The sequence below is a fragment of the Budorcas taxicolor genome, chromosome 5, assembly GCF_023091745.1.
Source record: "Budorcas taxicolor isolate Tak-1 chromosome 5, Takin1.1, whole genome shotgun sequence".
Lineage (NCBI taxonomy): Eukaryota > Metazoa > Chordata > Mammalia > Artiodactyla > Bovidae > Budorcas > Budorcas taxicolor.
Genome location: NC_068914.1, coordinates 16,775,575 through 16,801,213, shown reverse-complemented (window position 1 = coordinate 16,801,213; position 25,639 = coordinate 16,775,575). Strand labels below are relative to the sequence as shown.

Below are 25,639 nucleotides of genomic sequence, written 5' to 3'. Positions count from 1 at the left end.
ATGCCTCAGTTCCTGCTTTTCGCCTGCCTCTTCATCATAGTAACACTAGTGTCACCAAGGGGTAAGTCTTGCAAGTACTTGGCACAATATTTTCTGTTTTTGGAGGAATTTGCTGTTATGTACAGGTTATTAAGAGCAAGATTCCACTATCTTAAATACTGTTTCTAGAATAGTATAAGAAAAGTCATTGATAACCTATGGAGATATGTTTTCAGAGAATTTCATTTCATGTTCCATTTAGCCTCTCACCTGGCATCCAAAATTTCCATGGATCTGCCAAATCCAAACAACTTTCCACGAGCTAAATATTTCTTGGAGTATGTGTAAAAGGAATTCTAAGCTCTTTATTTTCTAGGCACTTTTATAGTCCTAACTTTAAGAGCAAAAAAAAAAGATTTTCAGAGTGGAGGATAGAGTTTTTCCTTTAACAAATACAAGGGACTGACTGTGCCCATAAAGGTACAGATCTGGATAAATCAGACTTCCTAGGTTTGACATCTTAAAATATGACTTTTGCACTGACTCAGTGAATCTTAAACTCTCTCCCCACTCAGCTTTGTTATAAAACAGGCCAACAAAGCAAAGTTTTCATTACAGTTAGTAACAATTTTCTCTCTCCTTTTCCCATTAGAATTTAAGTTCTAACTAGAAGACAGAGTGAGAAGAGGCTGAGATGAAGAGAATCATACTTCTTGGCATTTGGGGGAAGCTCAGTGTTTAACTGCCCCTATTTCTTTGGGGTAACTAAGGCCTTGCTCTAGTACCTTTAAAAATAAACATTAAAACTAGGCTTGAGACAGTAAGGAGACATGGAAAATTAAATGTCATGTGGTATCCAGGATTGGATCCTGGGACCGAGAAAGGTATAGGCAAAAACTAAAGAAATCGAAATTGTGGACTTGAGTTAAGGTATCAACAGGGCTTCATTAATTGTGGCAAAGATCAGGAGGGGAAGCTGGGTGCCCGAAGATGTGAACTCTTTATACAGTCTTCTCAACTATTCTCTACATCTAAAACTGGTCTAAAAAATAGCCCTAAAGATAGGTTTGGGCCAAGTTTAATCACCCTGTACCTGCCAGTAGGTAACCAAGAGTCGCTTGAGCCAAAGCCGTCCTTCCCTCAACTTCCTCTCTGCTTTCTCCCCACTCTCTTCCCTGGCTTAACTGTCCATTACCTCCTGTACCCTGCCATCAGACGCGTTCTCCCTTTTTTTTTTAAATTTTGCTTTACAATACTGTATTGGTTTTGCCATACATTGACATGAATCCGCCACGGGTGTACATGAGTTCCCAATCCTGAACCCCCCTCCCACCTCCCACCCCATATCATCTCTCTGGATCGCTTCTTCGATATTTTTTATTTTATTAATTTTTTCCCCCCAGCACTTCTAGGACGTTTGACTCCAAGCCATGAAAAGGGAAAACTTTAGGGGCTGGGGACTTTCTGAGGTGGGGTGAGGTTGCCTGAGAGGAGAGGTGAAGTGAGTGAAAAGGAAAAGAAGAGCCAGAGAATAGGGGAGGTGGGAGGGAAGGAAGTGAAGGGGGAGAGAGAAAGAAAAGAGGGTGGGTTTCCGGCCTAAGAGAGAGAGCGGGGGCGCAGAATCGGGCGACCGCGACCACCCCAGGGGCGGGGCCGGGGGTGCGGACCGGGACCGTCAGGGACTCCTGGTCCCCGGGGATGAAAGGGCGGCGATGCTGACATTTGCTCTCTGCTTTGGGCCGCTGAGAGCTGCTGGCCCGGGTCGCACGGACATCCGCGCCGCTTCCCGGCTCGGGGGATACGGGAGGGGCAGCTGGCCAGGGGGCTGATGGGCGAGAATCCTGGTAAAGGCTGACCGGCTCTCTCCCAGCCAGGCCCCCTGGCTTGAACTTCGAGAGGAATCCACCCGGCTGTTTTCATTTGAGGAGTGTATATATGGATGTGTGTACATATATCAGCAATTCAGGACGCAGCATACAATACCGAATTCTGGCCTCCACACTGAGAGTCTGAAAACAGGAATTGACCCCAGTGGCCAGATTATTTAAGGATTGAAGTACTCCCCTAAAAGGGGGGTGAGTGGAATGGGTTTCTTTAATGTTAGAAAATATTGCATGAGTAACTTTTAATATATGTTTATTTTACAGAAGATAGTAAATTTCTATGTGTGCCATATATCCCTACAAGAGAAGAAATTAACTTTTAGCGAATGGCACAAGAAATGATAGTTATATTTAAGGAAAAACTTTATAAATCATGAAATAGTTATTGAGGGACATTTAGGAATTTCTGTAAAAGCCATTACCAGTTGAGTGCCTAACCATTTCTTGTAAAATTAGAGCCAAGGAGATGAACCAAATATTTCTATGAATATATAATCACCTGTGAATTTGCCCTGGAAACGTTTCTTCATAAGAGAACCACAGCTGGGAGAGCAGATGAGGGAACGTTTCCCTTTTCAGAGGGTAGAGAGTCCATATGTGGACATTTCTTCCCCTCGAGGGACATCAAACCATGGCCTAGGACACAGTTGGGGTACCTCAGGGACATTTTAAGGAGGCTTGTGCCTTCCATGTGTAACTCTGCAAAAGTTTTTTTTAGAATATGCAGTGTTCTACTCATTTCTTGTCCCTGTTGTATTCTTAGCGGGGCACTAGGCTACACCCTCCTCTACCTGTGACTGAAGTTTTGAGAGTAAACTTGAATTGGAAATGTAGACTGGGAAAATTCAAAATATTTTCTTGACAGCTTATCAACAAGGCCCATCACATTTAATTATTGTGCAGTATTTACTAAAGCTGAATTTCTTGTCCACAAAGTTTACTGGCCTTGCTATGAATTCCCCGCCTACAATGTCAATTAAATCAGCCTCACGTGCATTAAGAAGGATAGTATCCTCCGGCTAGGTCTCCTTTCTAGAATTTCTTGATTTTATTGTAAGATTCTTTATAAGCAAAATTTGCCTATGTTAATTCAGCATTTTTCTGAAATTGAGAGAAGCAGTGAGAAAACGAGATATTGGTGTCTTCAGTCATTAAAATGGTTTGGATAAGATACTTGTCTATGTTATTTATGCCTTAAAAATGCATGCTTGAAATGTTGCTGTATTCTAGACAGTGATGCCATGGCTAATTGTGAAGACACAAAGTTCATGATATTTTCAATAAGCTGGTGGAACATGTACCCACATTCACATGGAGACTAGTCTTGGCACTAGACTGTGTATTTCAAAGCATGTGCCAGAGGCCTTTTACTTCTCAGCAGAATAAGTTTACATATTTATTATCAAGCCAAACTACCTACTAGTACAAAATTCCACCCATAAGCTTGCTTATAAATGACCATCTAGTTGGACCATCCAGTCTTTTTCAGAATTTTCAAAGATGAAGAGCTTACCACACTGTGATACAGCTTCTCCATTACTGGGCTGCCCAGGTGGCACTCATGGTAAAGAACCCACCTGCCAACGCAGAAAACATAAGAAAAGCCTGTTCAGTCCCTGGGTTGGGAAGATCCCCTGGAGAAGGGCATGGAAATCTACTCCATGTATTCTTGCCTGGAGAATCCCATGGACAGAGGAGCCTTGCAGTCTACAGTCCACGGGGTCACAAGAGTCAGACACGACTTAGCGATCAAACCACCATTACTGGATAGCTGAACTGAAATGCACTTCCCCATAGCACTTTGTTTTGTCATTGTAACTGAATACCTAATTCTTCTTTCACAAGCCTTTTCCAGATTTTTTGGAAAGTAATACATAATATGCAGGGTTTTTTTCTCTCCAAATGATAGTTCTCAGCTTCTTCCCCAATAAATAATTGTTAGGCTCCCTTCTAAATCTGGTCACCATCCTCTGAACATCAGGTTTGTCCATTACTTTCATAAAGTATAGCCTCCAGGTATGAACACAGTACTCAAAATCCAGTCTGACCAGTGCAGTGTTCAGTAAGATTATAACTTCCTTTGGTCTAAACAACAATCCTATCAGAGGAATACTGTGGATAAAAGGTTTACTCCAGTGCAAACCCAGAGCCTTAAGTAGATTTGAAATAATTTTTCAAATGTAAAAGGCATTTATGAAATACGTTTACATCAACTTGAAGAATCTTAAACAACTGCTTTTAGGGACTTTAGATTATTTCTTTCTTGAAATCTAAGATCAAGAAAGTAAACTCAGGCTATTGCCACTGTGATCCAAACCATCAAGGTGCCTCTGAGGTGTCCTTTTCATTCCCAGCCCTAGACCCTTGCTCTGCTTACATCAGTCTGAACGAGCCGTGGAGGAACACTGAGCACCAATTCGACGAGTCTCGAGGTTCCCCTCTATGTGACAACAGTGTGGACGGGGAGTGGTACCGCTTCACAGGCATGGCGGGGGATGCTATGCCCACCTTCTGCATACCAGAAAACCACTGCGGAACCCATGCACCTGTCTGGCTCAATGGCAGCCACCCTCTGGAAGGTGATGGCATTGTGCAACGCCAGGCCTGTGCGAGCTTCAACGGCAACTGCTGCCTATGGAACACCACTGTGGAGGTCAAGTCTTGCTCTGGAGGCTACTATGTGTACCGTCTGACCAAGCCCAGCGTCTGCTTTCATGCCTACTGTGGCCGTGAGTACTTCCCTGGACTCTTTTCCTTCCCCTCAAAGGTCACAGGAATGGCATCAAAGAGAATAGTGCCATAGGAAATTCTGTTGTACTAGTATCTCAGCGCCTGAAGAACATTGATTTAGGAGCACAGTTATCTCTAGCTCATGATTTCTGGGGTCTGCTCTTAAGTTTCTGAAAAGTTCCTAAGAATAGAAAGGGAAGGGAGCTATGACTTTGACCAGTTTTGTCTTTTATGTAATTTAGTGTGGATTTCCAACCTTTCTGAGCACAGAAGACCCCTTCTTTAGATATATTGCAGACATCCACATGGTAGCATTGTGCTTACTATCCATTGATATTCTTTAGAAATGATGTATAACGGGAAGAAGCTACTTGAGATCAGTAATACTTTCAAATGAATTTTCATGTTATTAATCCCATCAAAGTCTGTATACATTTTTAAAATAGACTGCATAGAAGAGTAGAACATAATGCTATTTAATCTACAGCTCGTGTTTGGTGAGGTTTTGCAGAAAACACCAGGGTCACCCAGGGGTGTGTGGATCTGAAGTTAGGACTCATGGATCTCAATGACAAAACTTGCCCATGCCCCTGGGCAGTACCTCTTGCCAGTGGGTTATATAAACCCAGAACAGTGAGAATTCTCTTGATGTTGATTAGGAATTCATACCCCATGATTGAACTCGTGAGGCTTTTTCATGGATGAGAGTGTCCTCTGACCCTCGCCCCTCATGAAAGGTCATCTTTATCCTTCCATAGATTTTTATGACATCTGTGATGACGACTGCCATGGCAGCTGCCTGGGTACCACTGAGTGCACATGTGCTCCAGGAACCGTGCTAGGCCCCGACAGACAGACATGCTTTGGTAAGAAACTCATCTTGCAGTAGAAAAAGGCTATTAGGAGCAAAAGGACAAATCAAATCAAAAACTCTTCTTGACTCATAGCACCACCATTTTTCCACTTTGTGTCTCTGAACACTCAGAATGGGGTTTGCCTTTTTGGTTCATAACTAAAGCCTCAAGTCAAATTCATATCATGTACTGGGGCAGTCTAGGATTATGTTGTCCAATCTAGTAGCCACTAATAGTGAATAGTGAAGTCGCTCAGTTGTGTCCGACTCTTTGTGACCCCATGGACTGTAGCCTATCCAGGCTCCTCTGTCCATGGGATTTTCCAGGCAATAGTCCTGGAGTGGATTGCCATTTCCTTCTCCAGGGGATCTTCCCAACCCAGGGATCGAACCTGGGTCTCCCGCATTGTAGCCAGATGCTTTACCGTCTGAGCCACCAGGGAAAGGCAGCTAGTAGCCACTAGCCATATGTAACTATGAAGCTCTTGAAATGTGGCTTCTGTGACTGGAAAACTGAACTGTAATTTTACATAATTTTAATTTAAAAGCTAATATTTGATTGTCATTGGAAAACTAAAAATATGTGGAACAACTTGAGAGTACTGTAAACTTCATGAATCTAAAGTACAAATCACATATTTCTGATGAAGATTTATCATCCAAATTGAGACATGCTGTAAGTGTAAAATATACACTGGATTTTGAAGACTAGTTAAAAGAACATATCTCAATGATTTTAATACTGAGTATGTATTAAAATGAAACATTTTGGAAATACTAGAGTAAATGAAATATGTTATTAAAATTAATGTTACCAATGCCTTTTAACAAAATTTTTAATGTGACTAATAGGAAATTTTATATGTGTGGCTTGCTTTGTATTTCTGTTGGATAGCTTTGGTTTAGAATTACCTACAGGTATACTCCTATAGCTTCAGTGCTATAATTTTGGTTTGTCTGAGTGGCAAGAAAGGGGAGTCAGGTTATTCATTGGAAATGCAGAGTTGTCTAATTGTATATATGTTTTATTGTCCACAACTGGGAGAAAATAGAGTTGAAAAACCCAGGACTGAAGGTCATCTCTTTTCTGTTTAATGTTATGAAGCTTTTTGTATTCAGACTCAAAGAGATTTAAAACAAGTCTAGGGACAAAGGGAAGCGCTGCCCCACACCTGCCTTCTCCCGAAGAGTAGTAATAAGATCAGGGTGGGATAGGGATCAGGATGAAAGGGCTATCAAAGGGTTCTTATTTTAGAAAAGCTTTTGTTTCTCAGCTTCCCCCCACCCCCACCAACTGTTCATGGAGCAGGGTTAGGCCCTCTCATAACAGTTGTTATGGCTCTTGCATGGTCGATTTTGACTATGTGATTTATTGCAAACAGATTTGGGGTGTGGGAGATGATGGTTCCTACAGTCCCCCCAACCTCTCACACTGCCCAGGCACATGTGCACACACACACACACACACACACACACACACACACACACATCTGTTGGAAACTATTTGGCTTCCTTTTAAGGCAGGGGTTTTTCATTCATTTCTCTGCCTTTATTTTAATATAAATTTTGAACAGGTAATGTATTTAAATGGGCTTCCCTGGTGGCTCAGAGGTTAAAGCATCATGACAGGTATACAGTGAAACGTCTAGCTCTGTGTCCTCCATTTGTCTTATTTCCCCCTCCTCCAACTCCACCCCAAGTAAACTCCTACATTATTTACTTATGTATGCTTCCAGGATTTCTTCAGGCAGATATAAAAATAAAAATATACACATTTAATTATTGCTGTTGTTTAAATCAAAGGCCACCTGTTATTCACACCATACATCTCTCTTGCTTAGCAACTTACCTTGGATGTTTCTGCCTATCAGGACACAGGGAAAAGCTGCCAGTTTCTACCTGGGGTCTGTCTACTGGTTTCAGGGAGATCATGAATTCCCTGAAATTAAGAAGCAAAACTTGGTGTCAATGTTACTTTAGTTTTTAAAAATATATATAACAATTTTAATTATTTATTATTTATTATTATATTTATTTATTATAAATTATGTATTTCGGGGAGAGAGAGAGAAGAGTAAAGAAAAATAATATAACAGACCCTCAAGTACCCAGACTTATAGCTAAATTTTTCTTCTTTTTTTTTTTTAATAAAATTTTACAGACACAGATAAAGCTATCTCATGCCATCTCTTTTACTTCTCTCACCCTCCAGGGGAATTAGTATTTTGAAGTTAGTGTATGTCCTTCTGGTCCCTGTTTTTATGCTTTTATTATTTATGTAATAAATAGCAATCACAATATAACATATATAACTAACTATATAGCGCCTTTTTGTGTGTTCTTAAAATTAACATAGTTTTAAGAACTTTAACTCTTCTGTGAGATTTTCTCCACACTTTTTTCATTTTATACCTATAAAATTGGAATTGCTGGGGCATTGAGTATCTAAGTTAGGCTGTAACGGACAATTAACTCCCAAATAACAATGGCTTAAATAAATAGAAGTGTATTTCTCTCTCTGGTAAAAAGAATCAGTCTCAAGGTAAGCAGTCCAGGCTTTGGGCAGAGACTGGACCCAAGCACCAGTGTGGCTGTACCCAGGAAGGCTGCCAGCACCCCTGTTCATCCACTGTCCAGGCAGTAGGGCCTGATCTTATCAACTGTATTTTTCATTTCTACAGGTTCTGTGTATTTGGTTTCAATTCTGCTTTGTCTTCCTACACATTCTTTTATTTGGTTACTGGCCTCGTATCTGTTTAGTAATTTTAAAAATCCTTGTGTTACGTATTTTCTTGGGTTGTTCTGTTCTCTATAGTTCAGAGATTACCAGTTGTTACCTTATCAGCTTTCTCAGAGCGGGTCATCTCCGCCTGTGTAGTGTTTTATGGTAAACCGACTTCTATTGTGATTGTTTTTTCTGTGGAACTCTACTCTTATCACCTGGTTTGAAGAAGCTGGTTTTTGTTTTGTTTTGTTTTCACTACACAGCAGTGTTCCAGATGCTTTCGTCACCAAAGTTCCACCAATCCAGGTCAAAGTTTACATCAGTTTCTCAGTTTCAAGATCCCCACGAGATGTAGGAATTGTGACTTCATACTTCAACCATGGCAGAGCCAGACTTGGCTCTTATGAAGGCTTTTTTCTCTCTCTGAACCTCAGGCAGAGAGCTCCTTACTGCTTACCCTGGCCTCAGAGCAGAGCCCTTCTTCTCCCCCTTTCACTACGGGGAGGCCTTTTCCAAGGTCCCGGGCTTGAGCAGGGTTTCAGTTCCAGCTCATCTTCTCTCAGGGACCCGCGGCCGTGCCTTCTGTCATTTAGTGGGTATTTAAATCCCAGTCCCTAGTTTATATCTTATATCCAACCCATGACAAATTTAGCTTTTCAAGCCCCCCATTTTTTGTTTGTAGAAGGAAGTGGATTGACATTTGTTGCCAACTGTACATTTTTTATAACAAAAATCATTATCCTTTATCAGATTCTTAAAAAGGATAACAATCATTACTTAAGTACAATATGGGAATATTCCAATGTTTATTTTTTTAAAGGTGGTATTTTAGTATTTTGAAGTCTTTACTGAATTTGTTACAACATTGTGTTAGTTGCTCAGTTGTATCTGACTCTTTGCAACCCCATGAACTGCAGTTTGCCAGGCTCCTCCGTCCACAGAATTCTCCAGGGAAGAATATTGGAATGGGTTGCCATTGCCCTCTCCAGGGGCTCTTCCCAACCCAGGGATTGACCCCAGGCCTCCTGTATTGCAGGCAGATTCTTTACCATCTAAGTCACCAGGGAAGCCCTGTTACAACATTGTTTGTGTTTTATATTTTGTTTTTATGGCCAGGAGGCACATGAGATCTTAGTTCCCCGACCAGAGATGGAACCCTCACTGCCTCCAAAGTCTTAACCAGTGGACCACCAGGGAAGGCCCTTCCGATAGTTAAAACAGATTTTAAAGGCTGTTGTTGATAATGCTGGGTTGGTCAAAAAGTTAGTTCAATTAGTAAACAGAGTCAGTAGAGTTCTTCATGAAAACGAGAAATGTGTCTTTTTTTACTTAAACTGAACAAATTTTTTGGCCAACCCAATAGAAGACTGCCTCACTAATAGTATGCACAATACATATATTTTAGAAAACATGAATTTTGCATAGCTAAACAGTTCATAACATTTTGATTCCACTTGTTTGATTAAGTATGAATGGAATGCTCGATTTTTATTTTTTTTAAAAAACAGATATGCAACAATCAACAAAGTTTTACTGTATAGCACAGAGAACCATACTCTATATCTTGTAATAACCTCTAATGGAAAATAATCTCAAAACTAATATATGTGTAGATGTATGACTAAATCACCTTGTGCGCCTGAAACATTGTATGTCAACTATACTTGAATAAAATATATATATATATATAAAGGAAGACTGCTTCACAAAAAAGTTCATCAGACCTATCCTTTTGCAATGTAAATTTATTTAATGCATTTAAAACACAGTTTGATTTATAAGTTTCAGGAATTGGAGAAAATGAGACTCGCTAATACAAGCCAATAAGTGAAACCAGATAACAAAGGGAATTTCATTTCCCCAGCAGTTTTGCCCTGAGGAGGGAACTGGCAAACAACCAGCTGCCTTCCATGCCAGCAGAGGGCAGAGGGACAAATGACTTGGTTGAGGAGACCAGGTTAATATTATAGAAGTGATTATATTGGAGATGGTTTGTGGAAAGTCTATGAACAGGATCTGAAAAGATGTAGTGATTCTGCTAAGGGGCTTGGGAAAAGACTGCATGGCTCAGCACTGTGTAAATGGTGTGCTTTCTCTTCTACAGATGAAAATGAATGTGAGCAAAACAATGGTGGCTGCAGTGAGATATGTGTAAACCTCAAAAATTCCTATCGCTGTGAGTGTGGGGTTGGCCGTGTGCTCAGAAGTGATGGCAAGACATGTGAAGGTGAGATGGGCAAGAAGGGATTCACATCAAGAGTCCCCACTAAGCCACTGGCTTATTCTTTGGACATTTATGAAACTGTGCAGGGTTAGAAGAGAGTCACAATTTGGCTGTGTAAAGAAACCACAAACCATCATCCCTGAGTATCACGGCAGAATGCTTGTGTTGCAGACAGAATGCAGTGTTGATTTTATCTCCAAGCTTTGGCAGAAGAGAGCTGTTGCATGTTGCAAGAGGCAGAGAGCTGCATTTTTAGTTTGGGATATAAAAATTGGGTATTCCATGTTTCTCAAACTTTAATACACCCACGAATCACCTGGCATCTTGTTAAAATCCAGGTTCTGATTCAGTAGGTCCGGGGTCAGGTGAAGATCCTGCGTTTTTAAATAACTTAGGTGCTGGCTATGCTGCAGACCCAGGGAGCACATCTGAAGTAGCAAGATAATGGAGGCAGGTGGCAGAACAAATGGTTTATAGCAGTTTCTCAGACTTCCTTGCTGAGAATCACCTGCATGCTTTTAAAGCTGGCGCTTCCCAGGTCTCTCTCCTGGAGACTCTGGTTCAGTGAGGTGGGCGGGGCCTTACAGTTTGTGTTTTTACCAAGTTTCCTGCCTGAGTCTTACCATCTTGGAAGTTTGGGAAACTGGGTTTTATGAAGTCATTTATTTTACTCATATGCGTTGCATTTATTAGAGATTAACACATGTTTGGAGATAAGTAAACTTACCTGATTTGATAGTAGAAATGCTGTATGGCGGCAGTTTTAGTCACTACGTCATGTACGACTCTTGGACTGTAGAGCTGGACATGGACTGTAGCCCGCCAGGTTCCTCTGTCCATGGGATTTCCCAGGCAGGAGTGCTGGGGAGGGTTGCTATTTCCTTCTCCAGGGGATTTTCCCAACCCAGGGATGGAACCTGGGTCTCCTTCATTGCAGTGGTTTCCTGCATTTCAGGCAGATTCTTTACCAACAGAGTCACCAGGGAAGTCCAAAAATTCTGTATATATTTTGTATAATTAAGTAATAAAAAATTTGAAATGTATGTTGAATAACTGAAATGGAAATTGTCTACTATTATGACATGAAGCTTTGATAATATCCCTTCTCTCAGGCACATTTGCCCTTGCAAATTATCTGGGCTGAAATTTTATAATTTCTACTTTAATAAATCTGAATCTCATGACACTGAGAGTTGAGAGACCAAAAAAAGAAAAAAACTGTGCAGATTATATGAAGAAATAAATGCTGCTGCTGCTGCTTATCATTATTTACAGAGGACATATATGTCCCAGAGGGTAACTGAATGTGTGGCAAATACATTATAACACTGCTTGTGAGTTCACTTTATTCTATCTATATTCAAAATAATAAACTGCTACCCTAAAAGGAAAAATTATGGCTAGTGGTCACAATTTATTTCATGCCACAAAGTTTGCATTATTAACTCAGGGTCCTTAACCAGGATATCAAACTGCTGTCTCTCATAAAAACGCTAAATGTACTTTAAGTTTTATTGGATAAGGGTAATATCCTGAATCCTCCTTAAATCTTATTTTATACAACCATCTTTGCATATTTGTTTATTAATGAAATGTTCCATGAGGAACATTTGTAATTATCTATGAGTATTTTATTGGAAGTATTACAGTTAATCCTCATATCATTTTAAAACCTAATAATCATAACTGAAAAGTATTTTAGCAGAAGATAAAGTTTGAATATGAATTATACTTTAGGATTAAGGTTCATATTTGAAGCCCTTTCTGGAGATTTTTTTGGTTTTTTGTTTTTCTGGAAATCCTTACATTTTATTGATAGTCCAAACATATTTGTTTGTTTAGCTAGTCTGTTAGATTAGCATATTTTCTTTTTTAAATAAAAGGCTCTTTTTAATTTTTAAGTAATTTTTATTGTTTGTTTTATTATGAGAGAGTTATGTTCATAGAGGAAAATACAGAGAAGTAAAAGAAAGATATGGACCCAGAATCCCATTTGCTAGATATATCCATTCTAAACATTTTGGTATATATATCCTTGTAAGAGACTTAAAATTCTTCAATCCAAGTAAGAATTTCAGCTTATTTTGGGTATTGCAGTCTTAGATCTGGAAATATTCTTAATAAACATTTAATCCAACACTTTCATTTTACATTTATTGAAACTGACACCCAGGAAAATTAAATGACTTAAGGAACATCACTTTTAAGAAAAAAATTTCCTATTAATGTTGATTTTAACATTTTATAGCATATTTTATGCTTTCTCCTATATCATTATATATCATTTGCAGCTATTTAAAAAACCTGTAAGAATACTTTTATCTTTTTTAACTACAGATTTATAAACAGGTCATAACCTAATTTCTCTTAAATTTTGTGAAGATTAATTTGTTGCAAATTTATTCTCTCTCCTTATTTCACAAAAATTGATTCATTCCAACTGAATTAACTGATGTTCCAAAGAATTAATATTTTTATCATTATTGAACTGAGACTTATACCTATAACTGGAAACTGGCTAATATCTTTCCTTGAACATCTTAAATGAATTGAAAGCATTCTCTCCCACTTTTTTTTTTTTTTGACCATGCCATGAAGGATCTTAGTTCTGACCAGGGATCAAACCTGGACTGTTGGGATTGAGATCTCAGAGTCCTAACCATTAGACCACCAGAGGATTCCTGAAGGCATTCCGTTTTAAATGGGTTTCCCTTTGAAATCGCTCAGTCATGTCTGTCTCTTTGCAACCCCATGGACTGTAGCCTACCAGGCTCCTCTGTCCATGGGATTTTCCAGGCAATAGTACTGGAGTGGATTGCCATTTCCTTCTCCAGGGGATCTTCCCAACCCAGGGACTGAACCCAGGTCTCCCTCATTGTAGACAGACGCTTTACCATCTGAGCCACCAGGGAAGTCCTAAAAATATTACCTTACCCCTAAAACAGGGAGCAGCAAACTTTTTCTGCATAGCCCAAACAGTGGATATTTAATATGGAATTTGTTGAAACTACTCAACTCTACCCTTGTAGTGAGAAGGCAGCCCATAGATAAAAGGGAAATAAATGAGCATGACTGAGTGTGCTAATAAAACTTTATATACAACAGCATATAGCAGCCAGAGTTTGATGATCCATGATCTAGAAGATAGCATCCAGAACCCACAAAGGTCATTATTTTCCCTCTGCTAACTATGACATTATGTGGTAGTTTCTTCATTTTTCAACTGAATATTTTTCCTTTTTTGCCCATTTGATTGAGTATGCTTTTTGAAAATGCAAACCTTTTAAAAAGAAAACTTAAAGCTACCTCATAAGAGAAGAATGAAAGAGCTCAGTAGAGTGGAATCTCTCAGTGTGCTGTCCAGGTCTCATTTTTATAATGTGCTGTCAACCCAAGAAAAATATCTCCAATGCTGTTATTCCTAGAGATTCGAGGAGAGGGGCTGGTGATCCAACCATTGGCAATAACTCTGAGTAACTCTGATCCATTTAGCTGCTCTGCTTGAGTTTATATTCCGTGAGTTCCTTTTACATCAGTAATAAACATTTCAAAATTGGGTGGACTAAATGTTACAGCAATTAAGAAATGACTTTCTAGTCTTCCTCCCGAAATTATACTTTAATCATGAGAAAAACAGACAAATCCAGGCTGAAGGGGATTCTACAAAATGAGCAGCTTAAATGGTGAGAGCTGTGTTTGTGTTGTAAGATGGCTCTTTGTAGCTCTAACATTTAATCAAAACTTCTTTGTGGACATTCCTGCATGCCTCAGTGACTGAGCTGGGCCCCAGTGATACTATGGTAAGTCAAGTATAATGCCTGATGCAAACCATAAGTCCAAGAACCAGAATTCTTGGGGAAGAGGGCTACAAGATCCTTCCTTTTTCTTTCGGTTTTTATTGCAGACATTGAAGGATGCCACAATAACAATGGTGGCTGCAGCCATTCTTGCCTTACAACTGAGAGAGGCTATCAGTGTGAATGTCCCCGGGGCTTGGTGCTGTCTGAGGATAACCACACTTGCCAAGGTAGTACATGCTTAGCCTCTGCTCTGACCTCTTCTGCCCCAAATCTCCCTGTCTTCCTCACCCAAGTGTGTCAAGATTCTCATCTTTTACAATACCAGCTCTTTCAGCAGTGTGTGTTCACTCTGGAATCATTCAAAAATTGCAGTTAAAAAATGTAACATAAAATTTACCATCTAAACCAGTATTAAGTGCATAGTTCAGCAGTGTTAAGTATATTCACATTTTTGTGCAGCAAATCTTCAGAACTTTTTCATCTTGCACATCTAAAACTCTGTACCCGTTAAAAACAGCTACCCCTCCTTCCTTCCTCCCTGCAGCCCCTGGCAACCACCATCCTACTTTCAATTTCCATGAAGCCAACTATTTTAGGTACGTCATATATGTGGATTCCTACAATTTGTCATTTTGTGATTGACTTAACTTCACTTAGTAAATTATCCACAAGTTTCATGCAGGTAGCGTATGACAGGATTTCTTCCCTTTATAAAGCTATTCCACTGCGTGTGTGCACCACATTTTATTTATCCATTCATCCATTGATGCACATTTGGATTGCTTCCTCCTCCTGGCTATTGTCAATAATGCTTCTATGAATGCTGCTGCTGCTGCTGCTAAGTCACTTCAGTCGTGTCCGACTCTGTGCGACCCCATTAGATGGCACCCCACCAGGCTCCCCCATCCCTGGGATTCTCCAGGCAAGAACACTGGAGTGGGTTGCCATTTCCTTCTCCAATGCATGAAAGTAAAAGGTAAAGTGAAGTTGCTCAGTCGTGTCCGACTCTTCACGACCCCATGGACTGCAGCCTACCAGGCTCCTCCATCCATGGGATTTTCCAGGCAAGAGTACTGGAGTGGGGTGCCATTGCCTTCTCCTGCTGCTATGAATATGTGTATGCAAATATCTCTTTGAGATCCTGTTTTCAGTTCTTTGGGATCTATACTCAGAAATGGATTGCTGGAACATATGGTTTCCTTTGCTTTTTACTTCTGATTTTATTTACCCTGATTTCTATTATTAGTTGTATAACTAATATTCAATACTTAATTTAGGTGGAGTTCCTCTTTTCTAACAGATCATTGTTTTTCTGGAAATCTAGTTATTTATGTCCAGAATATTAATTTATCAATCCAGCAAATATTTAATAAGCACCTATCTGTGATTTCTTAATACTAAGTCATTGCTATTATGTGCCCTCATACACTGATACTGCCCTTGTGTTTTGTCTGACAGTACTCAGAAATACTCATTTTAGGATATTTGTACAGTCTTGAGACGAGAATCCTTAAGAAAAGCAATCTTTTTATATTAAATTAAAGTGGGATTTATAGTCACAGTTTATGGTTTACTGAGCCATGCAAGGATGATTTGGAACTTTTCCCCAAGTGCACTAATGCTGTTTTTATTACCACTGTTTTATGGGGCAGTAATTAATGGTGAAGTCAAAGCAGTAACATTATGTAATTTAAGCCCATATCAAAGCAGTACTTTTCCTGTATCGCCTATAAATTGTGTTTCCGCTAAAAGTTCATCTTTAGTGTTTTGATACATGGAGTTACGCTAGACACGCTTTGAAATGTTTGTTAAATTGAAACTTCAGAACAATATTTCTTCATTTGGGAAATAATACAGTATTTGGTGAGCATTATTTGACCACAAAAAAACTCACAGTGCGAGAGGGAGAAGCTGTTTCTCCTAGTGGTCTCCTCCCCCTTCTCCCAGCCCCGCTTTCCTGGCTCTAACAGCGCCCCCTGTCCCCGCAGTCCCTGTATTCTGCAAGTCGAACACCATCGAAGTGAGCATCCCCAGGGACCTGGTTGGCGGTCTGGAGCTCTTCCTGACCAACACCTCCTGCCGAGGCGTGTCCAATGGCACCCATGTCAACATCCTCTTCTCCCTCAAGACGTGTGGCACAGTGGTTGATGTAGGTTCTTCCTGGAGGACTCTTGGGGAATGACCAAATCTAGTTTTTTGGGAATTGGTTGATGAATGTGTGCGTTGTGGCTTGTGTCATAGATGACATATTTCCGCATGAAAGTCTGGTGCTCAAAAATTCATAGGCTGTTCATTTAACAGATGTGTTATTGAGCATCTGTGCTGTGCTGTGGTCCTGACACTGGCAAGACAGCAAGTTAAAAAGGATTCTGCTCTTTCAGTTCTCAAATAGTATTGAATACCATCTCTCCAATATGCACAGACATTTTCCTGAGTGTGTCAGCACCAGTACCAGGAGGCCTACTGTGTCTCCTCTGACCAATTATTTTACTTGAAGAAAACAATGATTAATTCATGAGATAACAAATGAGTCCAAGGATTGAACCAGACAGAGGTAAAAGATTTGTTCTTCCTTCCAGGAATCTGTGCACAGCCCTGTGCTGGGGAGGCTGAGCGATATGTGAAATATATCCAAAATAAGATTCCTGACTTTTAGGAACATACATGGTTCCTAAAACCAATACACATAAAATGTGAGTCAGGGATACAGTTGACAGGTGGTATAGGAGGCCAGAAAGGGACAAACCCGGGAGTAGTCAAGACAAGTGAGACTTGATTTGGGGTGGAAGCATATGCATGGTTTATACAGGCAGAGAGGTGGAGAAAGGGCATTTCAGATGAGAAACAAGTGATCAACTCTCAGAGATGGGAATTCTTGAGGCTTATGCTGAGCGAATGGGCAACACAACCTGACTGGCAAGGAATGAATAATGGAAAGGAAACTGGAAAAGTGGGTGGAGGGAGACTGTGCTTTCAAAGATCTGCTTTGTGTGCTGGGGTGAGACATTTGGCTTTTTCCCATAGGAATGGGATGAAGCAGGCACTGTTATGATGAAATCAGAAGTGGACAAAATGAATAGAAAAAAGAGGACCTAGACCCAGGAGATTGGTGTAGAGGCCATGCAATCAAATAAACAAGTATTTATTTATGGAAACAAACAGAAAAGTCAGAGAGCTAATTAGACTTGGGATGAGACATTGGGGAGATATTTGAGAAGGACCCACTTTAGGCAAATTGTGTTTTGTCATATCTGTGGATAATCAAATAGAAATGCTCTGCAATGACCCAGGGGTTCTTGGTACACAGGAGAGCAGACAAGGCTAGAGATGAAGAACTGGAAATCATCTGAGTAAATGCGACAGCTGAAGCCCATTGCAGATGAGCTCAGCCCAAGGTCCTGCTGCTGCACAGTCACCAAGTCTAGGATTCCAGAAAAATATAATATACAGAGGCTGTTCTTTTCTAAACTATCAGAGCTTTGAATTTGCTGATTCTGCATAGCTCAGGTTTTTATGACTAATACTCCAAAGGAATGTGTGGGTTGACCATGAAGTGGTATATAAAACTCTTAACAGTCAAAACATGTTAGTAAAAAGAAGAGAAGCAATTTTGTTTTTTTAATTTCAGGTTTTAGCAACTGAATCTCTCATGTGTTTTGATGTAAAGAGAAATTTGGAGAATGTTACGGTGGGCAGCGGGTAGGGTGCTCTGTAATAATAAACAGAGACTCTTTCCTCTCCTGGCTCTGGCCTCGCTCAGGTGGTGAACGACAAGATCGTGGCTAGCAACCTGGTGACAGGTCTACCCAAGCAGACCCCAGGGAGCAGCGGTGACATCATCATTCGAACCAGCAAACTGCTGATTCCTGTGACCTGTGAGTTTCCACGCCTGTACACCATTTCCGAAGGCTACGTTCCCAACCTTCGCAACACCCCGCTGGAAATCATGAGCCGCAGTCATGGAATCTTCCCATTCACTCTGGAGATCTTCAAGGACCGTGAGTTCGAAGAGCCTTACCGGGAAGCTCTGCCTACTCTCAAGCTGCGAGACTCCCTCTACTTTGGTATTGAGCCCCTGGTGCACGTGAATGGCTTAGAAAGCCTGGTGGAGAGCTGCTTTGCCACTCCCACATCCAAGATCGACGAGATCATGAAGTACTACCTCATCCAGGATGGGTAAGTAGGCTTCTTGAATGATGGATTAGCCTTAGTTCTCAGACGGGTCTTCCCTGGCGGCTCAGATGGTAAAGAATCTGCCTGCAGTGTAGGAGGCTCGGGTTCAGTTCCTGGGTCAGGAAGATCCCCTGCAGAAGGAAATGGCAACCCACTCCAGTGTTCTTGCCTGGAGAATTCCATGGACAGAGGAATCTGGTAGCCTACAGTCCATGACTGAAAAGAGTTGGACAGACTGAGGGACTAACACTTTCACATTTGATCTCTGGACACAATAGCAACTTCAATCATTTCATAAAACCAAGCAGCACTCTTGCCTGCTCTTAATTAGTTCAGAAACCACTTGTGCACATTTTGGTGGTAAAAACTGGTGAGAAGGGCAGAGTCCAGAATAACTCCAAGGGGTCTAACTTGTATGACTGACTAGATGTCCTTAACCAAGATGAAAGGACATAGGTTGAAAAGCAGATTTGCTGTAAAAATACTGAATATGATAATTACCCCGGTGGCGCAATGGTAAAGAGTCTGCCTGCCAATGCAGGGAACATGGATTGGATCCCTGGTCTGGGAAGATCCCCTGGAGAAGGAAATGGCAACCCACTCCAGTATTCTTGCCTGGGAAATCCCATGGAACCTGGCGGGCTACAGTCCATTGGGTCACACAGTTGGACACAACTGAAGCAACTTAATATACATACATAGGATTGATTAACCTGGTCAGAGAGACTGTAGAGCGTGGGTCGCATGGTTGTTGTTCAGGCTCTAAGCCATGTCTGATTCTTTGCGACCCCGTGAACTGCAGCACTCCAGGCTTCTCTGTTTGCTCAAACTCATGTCCATTGAGTCAACAATGCCATCCAACCATCTCATCCTCTGTCGCCCCCTTCTCTTGCCCTCAATCTTTCCCAGCATCAGGGTCTTTTCCAATGAGTAGGCTCTTCGCATAAGGGTGGCAGATGGGGAATGAGAAATGCAAAAGGATAAGGAAGTGGAAGCAGCAAATGCTTTAAGAAGTTTGGTCGTGAAGGAGAGAGATGAAATTATTGGTTGGTTTTAGGAGAGGAGAGATCAAGTGAACTTTGTTTCTGTTTGCTTGTTTTATACAAAGGAGAGTTCCATATCTGTTGAGGTTGTTGGATTGAGAACTTTGCATGTGTCCATGTGTCATTAAAAGCCTAACAGTTACCACATCTACTGCTTACATTCCCAGGAAAATTACACTCACATCCTAAACTCCTAGCTGTATCTCATCAGTTCCTCATCCTCAGTGTCAGATGGGACGTATCTCTAGCAGGTCAGGACCTGCCGCTTAAGGAAAGGCAAATGGCCTAGTGAAGAGCACCACAGATGTGCCCTGGTTCATGCCCTTTGCTAATTACCCTGATAGACTCTGAAATTTCTCCTTTGCTTTTAACCTCCTGGATCTCTCACCACAGGCGACCTTTCCCTGCTGGTATCAATTTCCTGCACAGTGATTTTAAACTTTTGATACACGTTAGGATCAACTGCAAAGCCTTTCTAAAAGTAGCAATATCCCAACTCCGTTCTCCACTCTTAACTGCCTTATTTCCAGCCCTCTTTATCTTTCACCTGAACAGATGAAAGCTTCCAAACACAGCCTCCTACATCCCAGCTCTCAAGTCTCATCTCCACAGAGCCCTGGGTATCCAGTCAAAAGAAAAACAAAGTATATATATAGTCAGATTCCTGTTGAAAATATACTGATGGCTCTTGACTTCTTTGGTTGGCAAATTTAGCTGTTTACTAGCAGGAGTACCTCTAGCTTCAGATTCCTGTACCCTCCTTAGCTTGTTTTCAGAATCTGGAAAAGGCATCTGAGTTCCTTTGGATGGCTAGAGGCAGGTTTCATGGGAGACAACAGGCCTTTGGGTTTCTTGCCATCTTAAAGTGATCTCCACAAAGTTTTAAAATGAAACATAGAAGCATCAATTTTTATTTCTTTTTTTTTCAGTCACATAATTAGTGCTAAGTGGACTTGGGGATGGATTTACTTTGTGGGGGGTGGGTTTTGGTTACTTTTAAATTTTTTACAGGTTTATTGCAGTGCTGTTTGTATACAATAAATATGCTATTCAAAGTATACAGCTTGGGGAATTCCCTTGAGGTCCAGTAGTTAGGACTCTATGCTTCCACTTCAGGGAGCTGGGTTCAATCCCTGGTCAGGAAACTAAGCCGCCCAGTGTGGCCAAAAGATGAAGTGTACGATTTGGTAAGTTCTGATGTCTACACACTGGTGAAGCTATCACTACAATCAAGGCAGTGAATATTTCTCTTGCCACAAGTTTCCTCCTGCCCCTTGCATTTCCTCTTGCAAACATATAGTCTTAACTCACTTACTGGGAAAACATGTAACCTACAGTCTCAATAAAGCTGGTGAAGTTTATTTATAAACTCTATTCAGACCCTCAGTTAGGATTATATACTTATATTTTATTCAGTTCTAAGAAGATGTGCTATTTAATTTTCCAGCCTTGAGCACACACAAAAACAATGCTATGGAAGATATTAAAATTGTTCAAAAGCATAAGCAGAACTCAAAAACACAGCTATGTGAACCTGTTTCCACTGTACATAGGCAAATAGTTTCATCTCTAGTGCAATACTGGATAGTACAGTATTAGCTAAGAGCAGTAATGGTGCATTTGAGATATTCGCTCAAGATAAAATCCAGCTCTCAGTTTGGCTCACTCTGCCTCACCCTCTGACCTCTACCTTCTCTGGTTTCTGCTCCTGCCATAGAGATCTATGGGCAATTCACAGCTTCTGTTGCTCCTTACACTTTCCTGATTCTGCAGCTGCCATTTCCACTGCCTGAAATCTTTCCTTTTTCTTCCTGTCTGATTCTTACTGGTCCTTTGAGACACACTGGGAATTTTTTCCCCTCCATGAAGCCTGCCCCGATTGTTCTAACCAGAACTAGAAATCTTCCTTTCATCGTCCTCAATGCCTTGCCTACGTACAGTAAAGGTCATTAACTATTTGTCTAATGAATTATTGAATGAGTGTTTCCATAATACTAATTTGGGGCTAGTTCAGAGTCCTGAAATAAACATAATGCTGTTTACTTATATTTGTAAATTGGTTGATTATTCATTGTCCTCAGCTTAAAATTTAAATCAGGCTGGTTTCCCCTGATATTTAACACATCTGATTTGCTTCCCTTTAGTTTTAGTTGGCATATGCTCTGAGAATGCAAAAAAATTAAATGCAAGCCTAAGCAAAGTAGAATTAGAAAGTTTATCTCCAGAAAAAGAAACACTGTATTCCAAAATCCAGTGTTGGACAACTTTTGGGTAATCAGTTATTTGGACTTATCCTGTACTGTTTGTTGTTATTTTCTTTTAGCACATGAACTTGGAGTTGATGAACTAGAATTGTCTAATCACAGCAAACACCCAATCAAGAGCCGGAATGTGTCTTGGGTTCTATTCTGTAATGTGCTACCCTACAACAACTCTTTCTGTCACACTTTTTCTTTTAAAAATAGTATTTCTTTTACTATTCAGCCACAGAAAAGAATGAAATAATGCCATTTGCAGCAACATGGATGGACCTAGAGATTATCACATTAAGTGAAGGAAGTCAGACAGAGAAAAACAAATACCATATGATATCACTTATATGTAAAATCTAAAATATGATACCAGTGAACTTATTTACCAAACAGAAACAGACTCACATAGAAAACAAACTAATGGTTACCAAAGGGTAAGTTGGGATTTGGGGAAGGGATAAAGCAGGAGTTTGGGATTAACAGATACACACTACTATATATAAAATAAACAAGGGCCTACTGTATAGCATAGGGCCTCCCAGGTGGCACTTGTGGTAAAGAATCCACCTGTCAATGCAGCAGTCTCAGGACACACCGACTTGATCCCTGGGTTGGGAAGATCCCTTGGAGGAGGAAATGGCAACCCACTCTAGTATTCTTGCCTGGAAAATTCATGGACAGAGGAGCCTGGTGGGCTACAGTTCATGGGGTTGCAAAGAGTCAGACACGACTGAGCATACCCACACACTATAGCACGGGGAATTATAGTCAATATCTTGTAATAACCTGTAATTGAAAAGAATATGAAAAAGAACATATATGTGTATACCTAAATCACTTTGCTGTACATCAGAAATTAACATCGTAAATCATAAAAATAGTATTTTAGGTAAAGATAAATTGAAAATGCTGAGGCCGTTACTGGACTTTTAAGTTCCTTGACATCACAGACCACATTGTTCATCTCTGACTCCTCTGCAGCACCCAGCAGAGTGTGTCACACAGATTAGATATGCAATTGGTGTTTGAGAACATAATCAGAAATGGCATAGATTCATTTACCCTCAGGAAAATGACAATGTGTACATAAATATAATAAATAACAGAAACTACATTATATTTCTAGATCCTCTTCAGTTTAGGGGAATAAGGTACCAGTGGTAATACAAGTCAAGGTGTCATATTTTTAAATAATTTCATTAGATGTTTTGACTGCCATGAAACAGCAATTAGCAATAAACTAGAAAGTGTTCTGTAAATATGTGGAGTAAGTATCCAGTTTTATAGGTGTTTATATCTGATCCCACTTTTTTACTGGCCTGGTAGACAGAAACTATGAAGCATCCACATCCACGAAAAGGAAAATAGATAAAAGTTCCTTTTGAATTCAGAACGGAAAAGACAATATATGTATGAGCCCTGGCCTTTAGGAAAAATGGTTCATCTATTCTAATCCTTGGGCTCAAAGTGGAGAATCAAGAACCCTTCTTTTCCCCCCAGCTAACCCTGAGGCGAGCCAAGGAGTTTCACTTCAAGTGGCAGACCTGAGATTAAAATCTCAAAGACTATAAAATTAAAATTTGGCATTAAATCTGTGAAAAGAGGTATTAAAACATTTTAGAAGTAAATTATTTTCCCCAAATAGGTCTAGTTATTATCTAAGAAACTGACATTTTTATGCAGCTCCTTGTTGTACAAATTGGGGTTTGCTCACCTTTGGATCCCCTTCAGGTGTGAGTATCTGTTAGGTGTCTGATAAATAAAGAAAAGCCTTCTCAAATCAGTAATAAAGTACATGAATGCAGAATTCCTACGATGTATTAAAAATGAAACTACAGCCTTAAAAAGATAACCCAATATCGAAAGATATCTTTATAATAAATGTTGTTGCTGTTACTAATACTTCAATATATTGACTTAACAGGAGGTCCTGGTGCACAGTTTGTGGGTACAGTGAATGAGAGATGGGACAGAGAGCGTTAATGAGCAGAGCTGTGTCTGAGATGCCTTCACAGGGAAGGGATTTCATTTTTCCTTCATTCTCAAAAATCTTGAGTGCAGCCCAACCTCCTCCACCCCGTTTGCCTCTCCTTGGACCAAACACGTTGGACTGGATTGTTTTTCCACCTCTGTTTAAGAAATCAAGTCTTAACTGCGAACATAGTGATGAAAATAAGTCCAATAAAATCTGCATTTTTCTAAAAAAAAAAAGAAAAAAAAGAAATCAAGTCTTACGTGCTATCCTGCCCTACTTCCAGCTGTGTTTCAGATGACTCAGTAAAGCAGTACACATCCCGGGATCACCTCGCAAAGCACTTTCAGGCCCCCGTCTTCAAGTTTGTGGGCAAAGACCACAAGGTGAGCTGAACACCTTTACCTTACAAAGCTGCCTGCCCTCTCCCCTCATGAACCTGAGCCTTCCTACTGTCCCAGTTTGTTCACATTCTAAAGCCTACCATTGGGACCTGTATGACCTTTATGAAAAATACTATAACACTGGGCATCTAGAATCTTAACACCTCCATGAATGTCAGAATCATCTGCCCCCTCCCAATAAATTAACCAGGCTTGTTCAAAGAAAATATGATGTGATTATAATCCAAAATCCTTGTGAGCAGGTGTGATTGAAAAAGCCTGTGTAGTGGTCACATGGCAAACTATATGGAGAGAATATTTGCAAAAAAGACAAATAATGAAATGTTCAGTGAAAACAGCATTTCACTGTTTTACATGCCAATTCAAATAATTATAAGACTATTTTATGCATATGAAACTTTTAAAAATTATAAATCCCAACTTTCAAGGCTATAGGGAGATGTGTATAGTAGCAATATAAGTTGATATATTTTCTGGAAAGTTGTGTAATAACCTGACAATTAATTAATAATCTGACAATGTGTAATAACCATAAAATTATCAGTCAAAAAATTTCAATTCTGACAGCTTCTCAGAAACAAAAATAGAAACATGGTTTGTTGAATGTGCTTATAGAGTACTGTTATGAGAGAGGCATTAAACCAGTGCATCAATTGATGCAATATTAAGCAGTTAATGTACAAAGAAATATAGAAAAAGGAGATATGAAAAAATTCTTGTCATAAAAAATTTAAATGCAAATTGAATATGAAACAGTTTTTTAATGTATATAAGTAAACAGAGGTTATAAGAGGCCATATATTGATATACTGTGTTAAGGTGGAAGGTTTTTTATTTTAGCAGAATTGCTGAAACACTTAAGCAAAGGAAAGTTTGAGGCCAACAGTTTTTTCTATAACGCATCTAAGTGTATTCATGTGCTGTCCAGCTTCATCATTGTTTCGAAATAACTGCTAACCATGATGGCTAACCCTGATCTTCCTCTTCAACTGGGCAGCATGCATTGGGAAGCTACTTATAGGAAGAAGCTTGCAGAAAGAACTTGTTACTTTACACAGAAGTGGGTGGGACCCCATGTTATGCCCAGACCTTGATGTGATGAATCAAGATGTTAATGTTATTAGACGTTGTCCTCACAAAATTGTCTTGTGTCCAGGCACGAGGCATAAGTTGTGGATGTCAGGTTTTAAATCACCCATGTGATTGAGTATGTTTGCCTCATTACTAAATGTGTGGATTTGGACAAGTTCCTTAACCTTCTTAGTTTCCTTATCTGTAAAATGGGGATCACATCTGTCTCAAAGGGTGGTTGTTTAGATGAAATGATAAAACATATGAAACATTTGGTAGTGTCTGGCTTCTAGTAGGCACCCCCACCTGGCAGCTGTCTTCACTGTTTTTATTCTTTATCATTGTCATCTTTCCAGGAAGTGTTCCTGCACTGCCGGGTCCTGGTCTGCGGGATGCTCGACGAGCGCTCTCGCTGTGCTCAGGGCTGCCACCGGCGAGTGCGTCGTGAGGCAGTAGAAGGAGAGGATGCCGCTGGTCCACAGAGCCAGATGCTGACAGGCGGGCCGATCAGCATCGACTGGGAGGACTAG

The 25,639-nt window shown here is 40.2% G+C and overlaps 1 protein-coding gene across 1 annotated transcript; it reads left to right on the top strand.

The window, feature by feature from the left end:
- Positions 1–25,639, top strand: OIT3 (oncoprotein induced transcript 3). Its single transcript, XM_052641210.1, has 9 exons — positions 1–61; positions 4,217–4,591; positions 5,351–5,458; positions 10,275–10,397; positions 14,299–14,421; positions 16,183–16,343; positions 17,955–18,370; positions 23,921–24,020; positions 25,466–25,639. The coding sequence occupies exons 1-9, from the start codon at positions 1–3 to the stop codon at positions 25,637–25,639; spliced, it is 1,641 nt and encodes a 546-aa protein (XP_052497170.1).